The sequence below is a fragment of the Terrapene carolina genome, unplaced genomic scaffold, assembly GCF_002925995.2.
Source record: "Terrapene carolina triunguis isolate 2854851 unplaced genomic scaffold, T_m_triunguis-2.0 Scaffold238, whole genome shotgun sequence".
Taxonomy (NCBI): Eukaryota; Metazoa; Chordata; order Testudines; family Emydidae; genus Terrapene; species Terrapene triunguis.
Genome location: NW_020664589.1, coordinates 8,085,742 through 8,101,509, shown reverse-complemented (window position 1 = coordinate 8,101,509; position 15,768 = coordinate 8,085,742). Strand labels below are relative to the sequence as shown.

General features: G+C 49.9%; 1 protein-coding gene across 1 annotated transcript in view; it reads right to left on the bottom strand.

Annotated features, from left to right (window-relative positions):
* The window catches only part of ASS1 (argininosuccinate synthase 1), a 77,685-nt gene that overhangs the window by 27,643 nt on the left and 34,274 nt on the right, over positions 1–15,768 (bottom strand). The window contains exons 10-12 of the mRNA XM_026657217.2: positions 11,621–11,711; positions 8,918–9,002; positions 4,865–4,929 (exon numbers count right to left, since the gene is read on the bottom strand). Coding sequence (XP_026513002.1) covers positions 4,865–4,929; positions 8,918–9,002; positions 11,621–11,711 — 241 coding nt within the window. The remainder of the gene's footprint in view (positions 1–4,864; positions 4,930–8,917; positions 9,003–11,620; positions 11,712–15,768) is intronic.

Here is a 15,768-nt window from a genome sequence, read left to right as displayed (position 1 = left end):
GCACATGTTTGTTTTAAGAACACTTTCACTGCAGATTTCACAAAACAGAAATCTCACATTGGTACCTTTTTTGTAAGGATAGATACACCACTCGACCCAAGGTTTAAGAATCTGAAATGCCTTCCAAAAATCTGAGAAGGACGAGGTATGGAGAATTCTTTGAGATGTCTTAAAAGAGCAACACACTGATGCGGAAACTACAGAACCCAAACCACCAAAAAAAGAAAATCAACCTTCTGCTGGGGGCATTTGACTCAGGTGATGAAAATGAACATGCATCAGTCTACACTACTTTGGATCGTTATTGAGCAGAAGCGGTCATCAGCATGGACACGTCTTCTGGAATGGTGGTTGAAGCATGAAGGGACATACGAATCTTTAGTGCATCTGGCACGTAAATTATCTTGCGATGCCGGCTACGACAGTGCTAATCGAAAGCCTGATTGTAAAAAAGGCGCGGGCAGCACTATCTCCTGCAAATTATAACCAAACTTGTTAGTCTGAGCGATTGGCTAAAGTAGGACTGAGCGGACTTGTAGGTTCTAAAGTTTTACATTGTTTTATTTTTAATGCAGTTATTTTTTGTACCTAATTCTACATTTGTAAGTTCAACTTTCATTATAAAGAGATTGCACTACAGTACTTGTATTAGGTTGTAATAAAAAATAAATATAAAATGAGCACTGTATACTTTGTATTCTGTGTTGTAATTGAAATCAATATATTTGAAAAAGTAGAAAACACCCAAAAATATTTAAGTAAATGATATATTATTGTTTAATCGCACAATTAATCACGATTAATTTTATTAATCTTTTGACAGCCCTAGTTTCATTCAAACCAAAACAACTTTCCCCCCTATTTACCCTTAAAAACAAAACAAAAACATAAAAAAACCTTGTTAAATTTCTAAACTTAAAAAAATATATTTTGTTTCGGCCAAAACCATTTGCCAAATTCAGCCCAAGTTTATGAATCATTTAGGCTGACCCGAAAATGCATTTTCCAGCAAATAAATTATTCATCCAATTTTTTTTGCCTTGCTTTAGTTGTACTATTTTCTCTACACAGGTATAGTTAAAACAGTACAATTTATGCATGTAGACCAACCCCAAGAGAACTCCACTGCGATAGCTGTTATACAGTCTGAAGTTTAACAAATGTAAACATATTATTTATGTAAGACCTTTCACACCGTTGCTGATACCAAGAGATGAGCACGTGGTCTAGGTTTATGTGGTCCTGCCTCAGCTCAAGGGGCTGGACTTGATGACCTCGACGTCCCTTCCAGCCCTACATTTCTATGTACAATCAGTCCCTCACCTTCCCAACCAGCAATTTCCTCTCATAGAGTCATAGACTTTAAGGTCAGAAGGGACCATTATGATCGTCTAGTCTGACCTCCTGCACAATGCAGGCCATAGAATCTCACCCTCCCACTCCTGTAATAAACCCCTAACCTATGTCTGAGCTACTGAAGTCCTCAAATCATGGTTTAAAGACTTCAAGGTGCAGAGAATCCTCTATCAAGTGACCCGTGCCCCACGCTGCAGAGGAAGGTGAAAAAAACCCAGCATCTTTGCCAATCTGCCCTGGAGGAAAATTCCTTCCTGACCCCAAACATGGCGATCAGCTAAACCCTGAGCATGTAGGCAAGACTCACCAGCCAGACACCCAGGAAAGAATTCTCTGTAGTAACTCAGATTCCAACCCATCTAACATCCCATCACAGGCCATTGGGCATATTTACTGCCAATAGTCAAAGATCAATTAAGTGCCAAAATTAAGCTATCCCATCATACCATCTCCTCCATAAACTTATCAAGCTTAGTCTTGAAACCAGATATGTCTTTTGCCACCACTGCTCCCCTTGGAAGACTGTTCCAGAACTTCACTCCTCTGATGGTTAGAAACCTTCGTCTAATTTCAAGTCTAAACTGCCTGATGACCAGTTTATATCCATTTGTTCTTGTGTCCACATTGGTACTGAGCTTAAATAATTCCTCTCCCTCCCTGGTATTTATCCCTCTGATATATTTAGAGAGAGCAATCATCTCTCTCATATATATATATATATATGTATCCCGGCCCTAAAACATGGTCTATTCACAAATGTTGTACGGCTTTACTTATACTGATGTAGTTAAAGCAGTACAAACCTCCTAGTGGGGATGCAGTTATACCAGTAAAAAGGCACCTAGGCTAGGTCTACACTACCGGGGGGGGGGGGGTTGTCGACCTAAGATACGCAACTTCAGCTACGTGAATAGCGTAGCTGAAGTTGCGTATTTTAGGTCGACTTACCTGGCTGTGAGGACGGCGGCGAGTCGACCGCTGCCGCGCCGCCGTCGACTCCGCTTCCGCCTCTTGCCGCGGTGGATTTCCGGAGTCGACGGCAGAGTGATCAGGGATCGATTTTATCGCGTCTTCACTAGACGCGATAAGTCGATCCCCAATAGATCGATTGCTACCCGCCAATCCGGCGGGTAGTGAAGACGTGCCCCTAGATGGGTAGAGCTTATTCCTGTATAGGAAGTGGAATAAATTTACAGGGGTAAGACACCTTTATACCATGTTAGGTGTTACTGGTATAACTATATTGGGGGGAAAAAATGCATATCCCTAGCTGATGAAATTATACCAGTAGAAAACCTGTGTATAAACCAGGCCTAATTTAGCAAAGTTAGGCATAAGCTTCAGCCTGGTCTACACTGCAGAGTTAGGTTGATGCAAGGCAGCTTACGTCGCCCTAACTCTGTAAGCGTCTACACTAAAATGTCGCTCCCACCGATGTAACTCGCCCACTACCCCAACTTACTAACTCCACCTCCACGAGAGGCGTAGAGCTTAAGTTGATGTAGTTAGGTTGATGCAGGGTGTTGCTTACATCAACTGGGGCTGCCTTTCAGTAGCCATCCCACAATGCCCCCCACTCACAATACAATCGATACCAGTGCTCCTGGTGAGGACGTGCACCGCTGACACAAGGAGCATAGGGTGGACGTGCAAAAGTGATTTAATTTTGTAGCGTAGACTTGCCTGAAGTCCTGCTGATGTCAGTGGGACTAAGCACATGCTTAAAGTTAAACATGCACTTAAACGCTCAGATGGACACAGAATGGGGCCCTGGTCCAGGAGTAGGGCTCCTATGTGCTATGGCAGTACAAATAATGAAGCATAATAAGCACAATGTTACATGTTTTACGTGGTCAGCAATGCCCCAGTGCAGGGGCCTGCAGCAACACGGCAACGTCTAATGTCGTAACGCTCGGATTGTCGCCCTAGCTGGAGGAGGCTGACTGCAAAAGGAGAAATCTCCTGTTTACACCCAAACACGTTGGCGATCACTCAGCAATGACGCACGGAAAACGGACATGATGGTGAAATGGGGGTTAGGGCAATTATTGAATGCGGCAAGGGTCACTGGAGCACGGCAGTGGTTCTTTAAAATAAAACAAACAGAAAAAAGATCTTGACACATGACTCAGTGTCCGGAGAATCACAAACAAAAGGTTTAGAGGGCTGATGGTTTTTTTAATTCAATTGCGCTAACTCAAAATCAAACCAGGGGGGTTGGGCCTTTGGCTGCAGGACTTGCTAATGCACGTGTAAATAATTCCCTCCTGTCTTGATCTGAAGGAAGACTGAGGTGGGTTGTATTTGGCTGTGAAATGCTATCCTAATATTAGCTCCTGCCTTGCTGCCTAGGGTAGGTTTAAACAAAGGGGGCACATACATAGATATTAACGAGAGTTGAAGGGGGGAGGATGGAAATGGAGACGCTAACTAGCTGTATTGATATTCACCTCGGAAGGAGGCAGCTCTTGTCCCCTGAGATTTTCAACAAAGCTGTTTCTCACCGACTAATGACAACCCCAAGAGTTTAAGAGTCAGGCCATCCAAAATAAATAAATAAATGAAAATATCAAGAGATTATTTGCCTTCTGAGTTACTAACCTTTAGGGACTCTTGTTCCCAAGCTTATCCCTGCAATCTTCAGGGCTAGAAACTCACATTTTTGAATGAAAGCCGAGACTCTAACATAATCCCCTGACTCCAGGAGCTGGGGCTTGGAAAACACTAAATATTGTGAGAGCTTGTGACAAAATCATGAGAGTTGGCAACACTGAATCCCCCTCCCTGACTAAACCTTGACATTTGTCCACTAGTAAAAAATAATGGCTTAGATATTTACTGTTTTCCCTTTTGGTTCGTTTAGCTCAAGATACTAGAAGGAAGTTCCTTGGAGTTTTCAACGTTCTTCACTGAAGAGGAAAGTTACAAGTCCTTAAAAATGAAAAATTGATTCTAGACTCAGAGGTTCAGAGGAAAAGAAAGGGAGATCTTAGAGAGATGCTTTTTTAGGTGGGAGGACGTGCATCTGGTTAATCTTATTTATTAATTGTGTTGCAGTAACACCTTGAGGCCTCAATCAGGGATCTCTCTCACACACACAAACAAAGTCCCTACCTAAAAAACCTTACAATCACAGGCCCCAATCCTGTGCACACTGGGCCCCAAACGAGGAAAGGAACAGGGCCCCTTAATCCAATGAGCATTAGTTACTATTAAGAGAGGCTGCTGGTTAGATATCGAGGGCAATTCTTGATGACCAGACGCTCACCTACAATGGTGAGGGAGGCTGGATAAGCGCTCTCAGAGGGTGGAATCCTGGCTCTGTTGAATCAGTGACAAAACTCGCTTTCACTTCAATCAGCGGGGCCAGGATTCACTCATAGGGCTCCATAGGTCTGGATCCTGCACTCTGCCCAAGCACGGCAGAGCAATGGAGAGTAGCCAGCTCTTTTTTTGAGAGTGAGGTCCTTAGAGCTGCCTAGGGCTGGGCCGTGGGAGGGACTCTCACCTCGGGACTTCATGCCGATGAACCGATTCTCCACAATGTCAATGCGCCCCACGCCGTGCTTGCCTCTGTGGAGAGAAAGGAGAGGAGAGGTGGGACAGGCGTCACGTGTTGCCAGGGGACGAACAAGCCACTGGGAGGCAGCTGAGCTGATCGGTGAAAGGAGCTTATGGGATGGCAACCGGGCAGCGTCAGCCCTTTCTGGCACTCTGCACTAGCAGGGCCCATTGAGGTCACTGGGATCCACTGGCTTTCTGGGAAGTTCTGGCTCGGCTTTTCTGCTGTGGCCATCACTGTGATACCGGAGCCCCTCCGATCCGGCCCCAAAGAGGGCTACTGGCCTAGCAGATGGGAGGAAGCAGAAGATGCGATAGATCATGATTTTAGCATGGCTTTTGACACAGTCCCACATGAGATTCTCATAAGCAAAGCAGGGAAACCTGGTCTAGGTGAAATTACTATAAAGTGGGTGCCCAACTGGTTGAAAGACCACGCTCCAAGAGGAGTTATCAATAGTTCACTGTCAAACTGTCCAGCAGGGGTCAGTCCTGGGTCCGGTACTATTCAATATTTTCATTGAGGACTTGGATAACGGAGTGGAGAATGTGTTTAGAATATTTGCGGATGACACCAAGATAGGAAGGCTTGGCAAGGACAATCTGGAGGCTTTCCAGATTAACCCCTGAGAGGGCTTGAAACAGAACAGCCCCCTCACCCATAGCCTCGCCCTTCCCACTGCTTCCTCAGGGGTTTCTCACCTGAAAGCTCAACCGCCCTCAGCCACCATATGCCATTAACCCCGACATGCCCACAGTTCAGGTCAGCACCTGGACTGCAGTCAGCAGCCTGTACCCGGGCTGCCACCCCCAGGCCAGGACTTAGGCAGACCCAGCGTGGAGGCAGGAGGCAGCTCAGACTGTTAGTCAGCCTGGGAGCTGGAGAGCCCGAGAGAACCACCAGGCTCTTGTCTGCCAGCAGCTTCAGTAAAGAATCCCCTTTATAATCATTACCGCCCTGTTTCTGCTCTGCCATGACTGGGAAATTACGACACCCATTTTTAAATTCATGGGATGGTCCCAATTTCCGCAGCCTCCCTCCAGGCCCTGAGACCATGGCTCAGGGGGCAGGTACAGAGCCTTGGATTTAGCTTGGACTTTGCTGCACAGCAACCCACATCAAGACGCTGTGCACCTCCAGACAGTGTCACGATGGGCAGGCGGCTCAGGGGAGGGCCAGGCCCGGCAGTGCCAGCCCGAAGCAGAGGGGAGGAAAGTGGATGACGGCATTTCTCTCCCCTCCCTGCCCCACAGAGAGGGATGAGAGCAGAGCCCAGCGCCACCACAGACACACGCTGGCCCAGATCCTCAGAAGTGTTTAGGTACTTTGGAGTTAGGCACCTAAATACCTTTGAGGTTCCAGGCCAGTACTTCTGGTTGTGGCGCGTATGTGCTGAAGCCATCAAACAGGCTCTGTCAGCAGTCACGCTGCCTCACAGTAGGCTGGGGATAGCTGGAATATGATCCATTATCAGGAGTCCTCCGCCCACCACGCCACCAAAAAAAAAATATCCCTTTGCAGCTTGGACAGAGAAGGGAATGTGGAAGCCCCTTCCCCACCCCCGAAAGCCAAGCCTCGTTGCCAATGCAAATCCTCCTTTCATCTCCTCGCTTACCCCTTGGGCCAGGAGATCTCCGAGTAAACGTGGCCCAGCAGGCCACGAGACAAATACACGGGCGAGAGAAGGGGCGAGGGGGAGCCGCTGCAGCTGCATTCGCCCTTGGTGAAGTCATTTTAAAACCACTTAATTAACATTTAAAAAGAGAACTACATGGAAAAGTTCATTCGCATTCAACTGCAGGGGGATAAAGGCAGGGGCACAAAGGAGGAGCGGGACGGGGGCGTCTGTGTGGCACTTGGCAAAGGGACGGATGAATGGTTCCCCTGGGGCCTGCCTACTTCTGAGCCAAAGACGGGACCACAGCCCTTTGAGAAGCGGTGGAACACAGAGCCATGTGGAAGGTACCAGAGGGAAGGGGCAGAGGAACATTTTCCAAGGTGTACATGAAAGCATCGTGCCCAGCTGAAAGGCTCTTAGTCTGAACCACAGCTTGGATTCCTGGCCCTGGGGCTGCGTTGGAGACGACTCTCGGCTCACACCCGCAGGAGTCAGTCAGAGGCAGCTTTACTGGCATCGGTGGAATAAGTGAGGAAAGCATCAGAGCCGGATGGCACTCCACAGTCACCGGGCCACTCAGTTTAGAAATGGCCCTGGAGGCCCGGTTAAGGTGGAACGCGGTCCTGGTCTCCAGGGCCAGAAGAATGGGTCTGTGTCTCGGAGACTTGGTGGCGGTGGAGGGAATCCACCCCCACAGTTATCTGTCAGAGCAGAAAACCCTAAGCACCCACTTCCCGACAAAGGGAGGGAGACAAAAAAAGAGACAGGGAAAGCATCCAAGTGACCAAATCTTCTGTTTCTAGTAGCCCTGTAAAAGCAGAATCATCCCTCGCAGTGAGAGAGGAGGACAGGGATGGCTGAAGGGAAAGGACCTATCTGAAAAAACGGTCCTGGTGGTGGTGGGGGGGGCCTGGCACATGAGTAGTGATGAGTCAGTCCAGCTGGATGGCAGGTACTTGGTCAGGGGCCACTGGGGCAATCGGACCTTTGGGGAGGGTGACCTAGAACACAGGGACTGATGGCCCAGTGCTGACACAATTACTAGAAAGCCAGTTCTTCCCAGTCAAAACACACACCAAGGGAACTGAGCGTTACCATGGGAGAGAGGATTCTGGGCTCAGCTGGGCCACTGGTTCCCTGTGTAACCAGGAGTCAGGAGCAGAGCTGGGTCTAGAACTGCTGGTCATGTTCTCTAACCACTAGACCATGCTCCTTTTAGGGTTGCCAAGTTTCTATTTGCACAAACCCAAACATCCTTGCCCCACCACCTGGCCTGTCCACCCTGAGGCCCCGCCCCCACTCCCTCCAGCCCCCCTCCCTCCATTGCTCTCTCTTCCCCCCCCCCACACTTGGCTGGGGCTGGAGGTTGGGGTGCGGGAGGGGTGCAGGCTCCAGGTGGGGGTGCGGGCTCTGGGATGGGGCCAGAAATGAGGGCTTCAGGGTGTGAGAAGGGGACCCGGGCCTGGGTGCAGGAGGGCGTGCGGGGTGCAGGCTCCGGGAGGGGGCTCAGGGCTGGAGTAGGTGGCTGAAGTGTGTGTGTCGGGGGGTGAGGGCTCCAGCTGGGGGTGAGAGCTCTGGGGTGGGGCCAGAAATGAGGGCTTCAGGGTGCAGGAGGGGGCTCCTAGCTGGGACAGAGGGTTGGGGTGCAGGAGGGGATGCAGGATCCAGGAGGGAGTTAGGGTGTGGGCTCTGGCCGGGAAGTGCTTATCTCAGGTGGCTCTTGTTGGCAGCGCAGTGGGGTTAAGGCGGGCTCTGTGCCTGCCCTGGCTCCACGCTGCTTCCAGAAGCGGCCGCATGTCCGGCTCCTAGGCAGAGGCGTGGCCAGTCAGCTCTGCACAGTGCACACTGCCCCTGCCCGCAGGCACCACCCCCACTGCTCCCACTGGCCGCTGTTCCAGGCCAATGGGAGCTGTGGAGCCGGTGCTGGGGCAGCACACGGAGCTTCCCTGATTGCCCCTGGGCCTAGGGGCCACAGGGACATGCCGGCTGCTTCTGAGAGCTGCGCGGATCCAGGACAGGCAAGGAGCCTGCCTTAGTCCCGCTGCGCTGCCGACCAAAAACCGGACCCGTGGTAACCCTAGCTCCCTTCCCGGTGAACTTATGTAAACTCTGCTCTTTGCGTAAACAGTCAGAACCTAGAATAGCCCACAACTGGCCCAAAAACGTGGGCACCGCCTGTTATTTGTTGCACCGCTCTACTATGTAACCCATTATCGATCTTTGGTACATCTTGCAGGAGGACAAATGCTGCTTTAGATGCCTTGCCCAGATCCGAGCCTATGAGGTGGGTGGGTGTCCTTGCACAGCCCTCCGAGCGTGTGCATGCACGTCAACGGGGACTCTTCTCCGAAGATGAGAGTGCACGAGCGTCCGACACTTACGCAATTTCATTCAGGTAAACAAACAGCTCCAGGGAGGACTGGCGAGTTGCCCCATCTTTGGTGTTTGTGACCTTCACCGGGACACCTGCAGAACAAGAGATAGATGCAGAGAGGGGAGGGGGGTGGGTGGGAGAGGGAGCTGAATCAGCTTTTTAACGTCAAGAACACCTCTTCACATCACCCAGAGTACGTTAAATAGATGTGACAGATATGAACTCTAAATAACTTCTTAAAAAGGCATGTCCAAGCCGCCGCGCTCAGGGGGGAAAGCCCTCAGGAGAAAAGAGAAATAAATAAAAAAAGGCCATAAAATGCCCCCCCCCTTCTGTCCTCCCTCTTTTTTTTAGGGCCGTGAAATTGCAACCAGGCCCTTAACTAATTGAATTTCACGCTCCGCTATTGTCTTATGCCACGGCACCTTCTGTCCCACCAGCCGCTGAGGCAGGGCCTGACAAATGACCCAACAGCCAAAGAAAGGGGTGTGTGTGTGTGTGTGTGTGTTTGTGTGTGTGTGGATGTGTGTGGGTTGGGGGGGAAGTGATGGAGGTGCGGGTGTGTACACACACACCCTCTGTAGCGTCTGTTCTGCAGACAAACACAACACATGCTTCCAGTGATCCGCCTGACAGGAGTGAATGGGAGCCCATCTCAGGCCAGTCACTGGCAGGCCGCGGTGAGGGCCGAGGGCTCCATGAATTAATTACACTTTTTTTTTTTTTTTTTTGGGCGGGGGGGGGGGGGGGGGGGGGCGGCTCTGAATAGAAAGAGGCATTTTCTTTAGCAGTGTGAAATGAGCAATAAATGTATTAGGAAGCTGACAAGGGGGCTGCGGGGCCCACAAAGAAAAGCTGTTGAGAGTTGGAGGCTAATCTCCCCTCCATCTGCCCTTCTCATTACCATTTAGCGCACTATCAGTTGCCAATCAGGCCTCAATGGCTCCCTTTCTAGTCTTTATTACGAAGGCGCCCGCGAGAGCCACTGTCCAGTGAAGGGCCCTGTCAGCTTTCCCCATTCTAAACCCCCTATTTTCCAGGGGTTTATAAACTCGGTTGTAAATTGCTATTAAATGTAAGTCTCGGCAATAATGAACCTTAAGCCCCTTCTCACTGAGCCCTCCCCCCCCCACCCTTCCCTTGCCCCCCTCCCTTTCTATTATCGTCTTGCGCCGGGGTATTGGATGCACTCCACCCGACGGAGAGCCGCCAATTGTCAGGCCCGTTGTTGGAGAAAGCTGCTTAGCCTTTAAAATAGTTAATAATTAGATTAAAACTTCAAATAAATTAACTAGCGGCTGAATGGGGAGCTGGCGGGGGGGCTGCAAGGGAGGGATTCTTAATGCTCGGGGAGGATCATTAAAATGGAGCAGGACTCTCCGGCCTGTCTGCAGGGGGGCTGCACGCAGACACAGTGGCCCGAGAAGGATCCCCCACCATCTCCTAAGAGCCTGAGACGACGGGAACGTGAGATGTTTTCCCCCCGAGTTGCGTGCTCTGCTGGCCTCATTCTGTGATAAGACTTTGCACCTTCTCTAGCTACCTGTGTTGGAGGCTCTCCGAGCAAGGGCTGTGACAAACCTCGCCCACATCTTCTCATCCCTCTTTCAAATCACAGAGAGGGGAAGTCACTAGCCTACAATCTACATGGTGAGGCGGTGGTAGGAGCAGAAAGAGAACCCAGGCGTCCTGATTCTCAGGCCCCTGGGCAATACCACTTTCCTATAGGTCAGAGCCCACTTGCTTCTCTCTCCACACACAACTGCCTTGTATAAGACGCCACGCCCCTGTGCTCATGCATCGCTCTGTGGCCTCAGGAACGCATCAGCCTATGGAAATTGGGGCCCCCAGCACGCACCCATGGTCTTTGGCAGCAGAGGACACTCCGCTTGTGTTTCTGTCTGAGTGACTCCATGGGAGTTTGAGGAGAGACCTCCCAGGGCACATTCTGCCCTCAACTCCCAGGCCAGATCCCTATGGGAGTCAGGTGGACGTTGCTGAGGAGAGAGCTGAGACCGAGGTACCTGCAGGTTTTCCTCCTCTTGCTTCAAACCGGGCTCAATGTCTCTGTGCTGCATGTGTCAGAATGGACGGACGTCTCAGCCGGGCGGATGCAGCTCATTTCCCGGGGCAGAGGAGCACGGATGCACACCCACACCTTGCATGGTTCGGCACCCACCCGCCTGGGGACGTGTCGCTGACCTCACACCTACGTACTGCCCCGGCACATAGCGGAGCAGGCAGGCCCATCTCTGCGCTCAGGCAGCTGCTTACATGCTGGCCTGAGGCACTCCAGCAAGTAAGCGGCCGTTAGTATTGAGAGCTGCAGCAAGCCAAGTAAGATGGAAGTCAGGAGAGGTATCCTCTGACCAAAAGCGATCAGGGTGAGGCCACTGGCCCGTCTCACTACCCAGAAAGGAGCATGTGCAGAGATGGGGGGGAAGTCTGGATTCAGCTCCATAGCCAGGCCTGGAAACTTACACCCCCCTCTAGCTAAAACCAGCCTGGATCCAAATTCTCCTACACCTCCTTCTTCAAAATATCCCACATCTAATGAAAGACAAAAGGCCAAAATCCTGGTCTTGTTGAAGTCCATGGCTAACCCCCCACCCCCACCCCAAGGACTTTTGTGGGGGGAGGGGGGGGACCAAACTCCGACCCCAAAAGAGGTAATCTGGAAAATTTAAAACTAGGAACCCAAAGCACTTACCCTTCCGGAATTCAATCTCTAGGATGTCTGGAGTATCTGGAGAGGTGGCAGGATCTTTGGTCTTGGTGTAGAGGCCGGGAGGTGCCTGATTCTGAAGGGAAGAGAGGAAGGTTGAGAGCTACTGCCAGCTATAAAGGCAGGGCTACCCGCTCCCGGACGACACACGGTGTATGTACTGTGCCCCTGAAACCCCCGGCTTATACTCAGGGTTTAACTTCACCCAGACTTCGCAGACACCCCCGACTTCCTCCCTGTCAGTCCTCTCTCCATCTCTACAATCTCACTCATCCCGTGTGTAACTCACACTCACTCTGGGTGGCACTAGCACGCTATCCCACCTTAGCGCAACTGAGCTACAGACAAAGGCTGAGGAACCTTCCATAGGCGCGGCTCACAGAGTTGGGTCCCTTAGCTCAGGCAGGAGAGGCTTAATGCTTTAAGATCCAGAGGTCCCAGGTTTGATCCCTGCAGCAGATGACCCACTCAGGGTTTCACTTCTCTCTCTCTCTGTGTTCTAGGCTCGCCTCTTGACCAACTCTGGGCAGCCATGCCTTCACAGCCGTCTTTCAGTGCCTGTTAAAATGATGACCTCTCGCTGGGTCCACAACACATTCCTCCTCCCTGGCTTATCAAGCTACAGCCATCCAGGCCTTCGGTGGCTACAAAGAAGATGAGAGAGAAGGCCCATGCAGCTTGGATGGAACTTCTGGATCCCCCCCTGCCCAGGGCTCTTCACTTCAGCTCCCTCCTGGAGCTTATTTGTACGTAAGTCCAGGGGCGCTCACCAACACCATCTCAAAAGTAGACGCCTGGGTTAGCATGGGCAGCAAATCCTGCCTAACCCAGAGTTTTGATGTCGTCACAAAGGAGAGCGCTGGAGCTTCCTAGGGGTCTGGGAACAAAGGGCTAGAGAAATCAGACAATTTTTCCCCTCAACTTGATCTCATCTTTTTCTTTGACGCCCCCACAGCTGGAGATGGAATAGCTGTGGAGGAACAAGTCAGGCAGGAAAAAGTGGGACTTTGGCAGAGAGCGAGCGGCAGAGCGCACACTTCCAGAGAGCGACGCAGACGCGGAGAATTGGGGTTTATGCTGCACTGACCGAAAAAACTAATGACTAGCCCTGACCCCAGCAGGTGCTCCTGCCGCATGTGCTTTTTCACAGTGTCCCCGAGGTTAATATGCCCAGAGGGAAAATAGAGGAACAAAGCAAAAACCCATTTCAAAACACATCAACCTTTATGTATATTTTTTCCAGATTTATAGTAAAGAGGCATCTTCTCTCTTTTAAAGCTGGCCCAGTGGAAATGGCTCTCACAATTAGTTTATGGCTCAGGACTCGGGTGACTCCAATGAATTGCCACATTTGGAAGCACGTACCAGAAAAGGTGGCGGGGGGGGAAAGACTCTCTCCCCTCCTGGAATGTGAATGTAGCTGCCTCTTTTCAGCTTTGCAATTTTGTGCCTCCCTCCTGCACTCCTCACCCCACCCCCCATCTCCTGCATGTACATAACTGGATGCAATGGCCCTGAAATGCTTTCAGACCATTTGCAAACTCACGTGCCTAGCGGCAGACACCCCACTAAAAACTGGCCCTCATTTTCCAAGGTGCTGAGCACCCACAGCTCCTATTGACTTCAAATTCTGAGCACTCAGCAGCTCCCATTAGCAACTCAGGCTACTGATTTAGATGCCTACATTTAGGCACCCTACTTTGAAAATGTTGGTCTCGAATCCTTCTATGCCCAGGCTTGTCACAACTTCCTAACGCTGCTTTTCCTGTTACAACCAAGGAGAGGTTTTCCTATTTCAGAGACAGCTCTTGGGGTCTTCTAACTTGTACTGCCCACTCTAGACAGCTCTTCTAATGTTTGCATCTCGAGGTAGCTGGGCTCATCTTGTGTCTGAAGTTACAGGCCGCATGGAGAATCATTCCATTGACACTCCCCCTCCAAGACTTTTTTTTTTTGGGGCTAATGAAGTGCCGTTTGGTGGCATCCTCCACTTGTCAGAATGGACACATTCTCTCAAAGCAGCCAGCCATTTGAATGAGATCCCCTTGCATGGGAGAAACAGCAATAGCTTCCTCCTAACATTTCTTTTGTTGTTTTAAATGTGACTTAGGCACGTAAGTTGCATTCAAACTGTTAACGGTCAGGGTTGCAGTTGGGTACATATCAACCCTCAGAGCTCTCTTCCCACCATCCCTCGGAGAATCTCAACACGGTTTACAAATGTTAAACTAATTAAACCCCTGTGGGGTTGGGGAGTATTATTATTTTACAAATGGGGTAACTGAGGCACAGAGAGGCAAGTGATTTGCCAAAGGGCACATGACAAATCAGAGGCAAAGACAGGAACAAAACCAGAATATCCTAATTCTCTGCCCAGTGCTTTAACCCCCAGATCATCCAGCCTGCCAGACGCAGAGCACCACTTCAAGGGGAACTGAGGATGTTCAGTGCATTGCAGGATCAGATCCTTAAAGGCTGTTTTATGCTTTGATCTGGAGATGGGGAGGATCAGGGGGATCTGGCTTTTTTAAAAATAAACTTTTCTCCCTTTTTACTTGATTCTCACTGTGGGGAAAAAGTGGGGTTGGGAGTTTAAAATAAATAAATAAATAAGGGAGGAGTTGGAAAAAACCCCTAACAAATCCAAATCGTTTGGGGTGGGGGAGGGAAATGAAACATTTCCATGTGAAATGAAAATATGTTTTGTTTTGAGTTTATTCCATCTAAAGTTTTTTGGGGGGGAAAAATTAACTTTTTTGACACAAATTTCCATTTAATTCTAACTCCCTTCCCTTAAAAAAAAAAAAAAAAAAACCACCCAGAAGTGATGGCCACCAGTCCAAGTTTATTTTCACACCATTCTCCCCTCACTTCAGTTCCCTGCATGTCTTTTTCCTGCACCTCTCTCTCTCTAACCCGCCAAGGCAAAGCAGAAATGTCAGAGCAACACAGGCAAGTTCTGTCCCTGTCTGTCTCTCTCCCTCTTGAGTTCTGTCGGAAGCTGACACAAAGGTTACATCATGAAACTCAACCCTTGCCACATTCGTGCCAATCGAGAGGACAACGTTCTGCCTGGAGATTCAACACACGTTTCATCAATTTAGTACGTGCGGCTGGAAGTCCGTTCAGATGGCATATAGAGCCCCCCGAAAGAGCCACGTTAAGGGGATTAGGCTCAAACACGCTCATCTCACATGTGTCAGTTGGTCTATGCAGCCGCGTTTTCTCCTGCATTACAATCTTGGCTTCATTACCCCTACCGCACTGCACAATCAATTTGCACTAGTGCTACCCCCTGTGGCCAATGGTATCGGGGGCAAAGGAGTGCAGGATTCCCCCAACACAGCATGGTATAAGTACACTGGTACATTTGCCTGTGTAGACAAGCCCTCCTCGGAGGGCTCTACACGGTTCCCACCTCCATCCCACAGATCTGTCTCAAGGGACAACCAACAAGCCACCAGCTGACTTTGTTTGGAGTATCCCAGAGCGCCAGTCACAAACATGACTCATCATCGCAAGGGGCCAAATCCAACACCCAACTAACGGCTCTGCCTCAAGCCCTACGTGATCCATTATCCCAGAGGACAGACCCGACTAAACGGGAATCTGAGGAGTGCAGGGGCAAAGAGCAAAGGGTGACTGCACCAGGAGGCGCACAGGGTCTAGTGTAAGCTGGTGCATGCTGGGAAAGAAGAAAATTGCCATCTTTACAGTGACTTGCCCAGCTCTATGGGAAACCCCTGTGCTGAGGGGCACAGAGTACTTTGAACTGCCGCCAACAGAGGGCGCTCAATACATCACCACATTTGGGCCTTCTAGTTTAACTATTGTGGGGCAAATTCTCTGCTGGTATAAATGGGTGTAACTTCATCCTCTTCAAAGGAGTTGTGCCTAGTTACACCACCAGCAAACTACAGGCACACAGAAGCCAGATGCTCCACTGGTTTAAAACTGGCATCGATCCACCCAAGTCAGTGGCACTTTGCTGATCTACACTAGCTGAAGATTTGGTACATGTATTATACACACCCATATTAACAATCCTCAGAGGGAACAGACATTGCGTTCTCTTTAAAACAAGACGAAGAGCAACGTGATTATTTTTAAATATATATTATATATATATATAT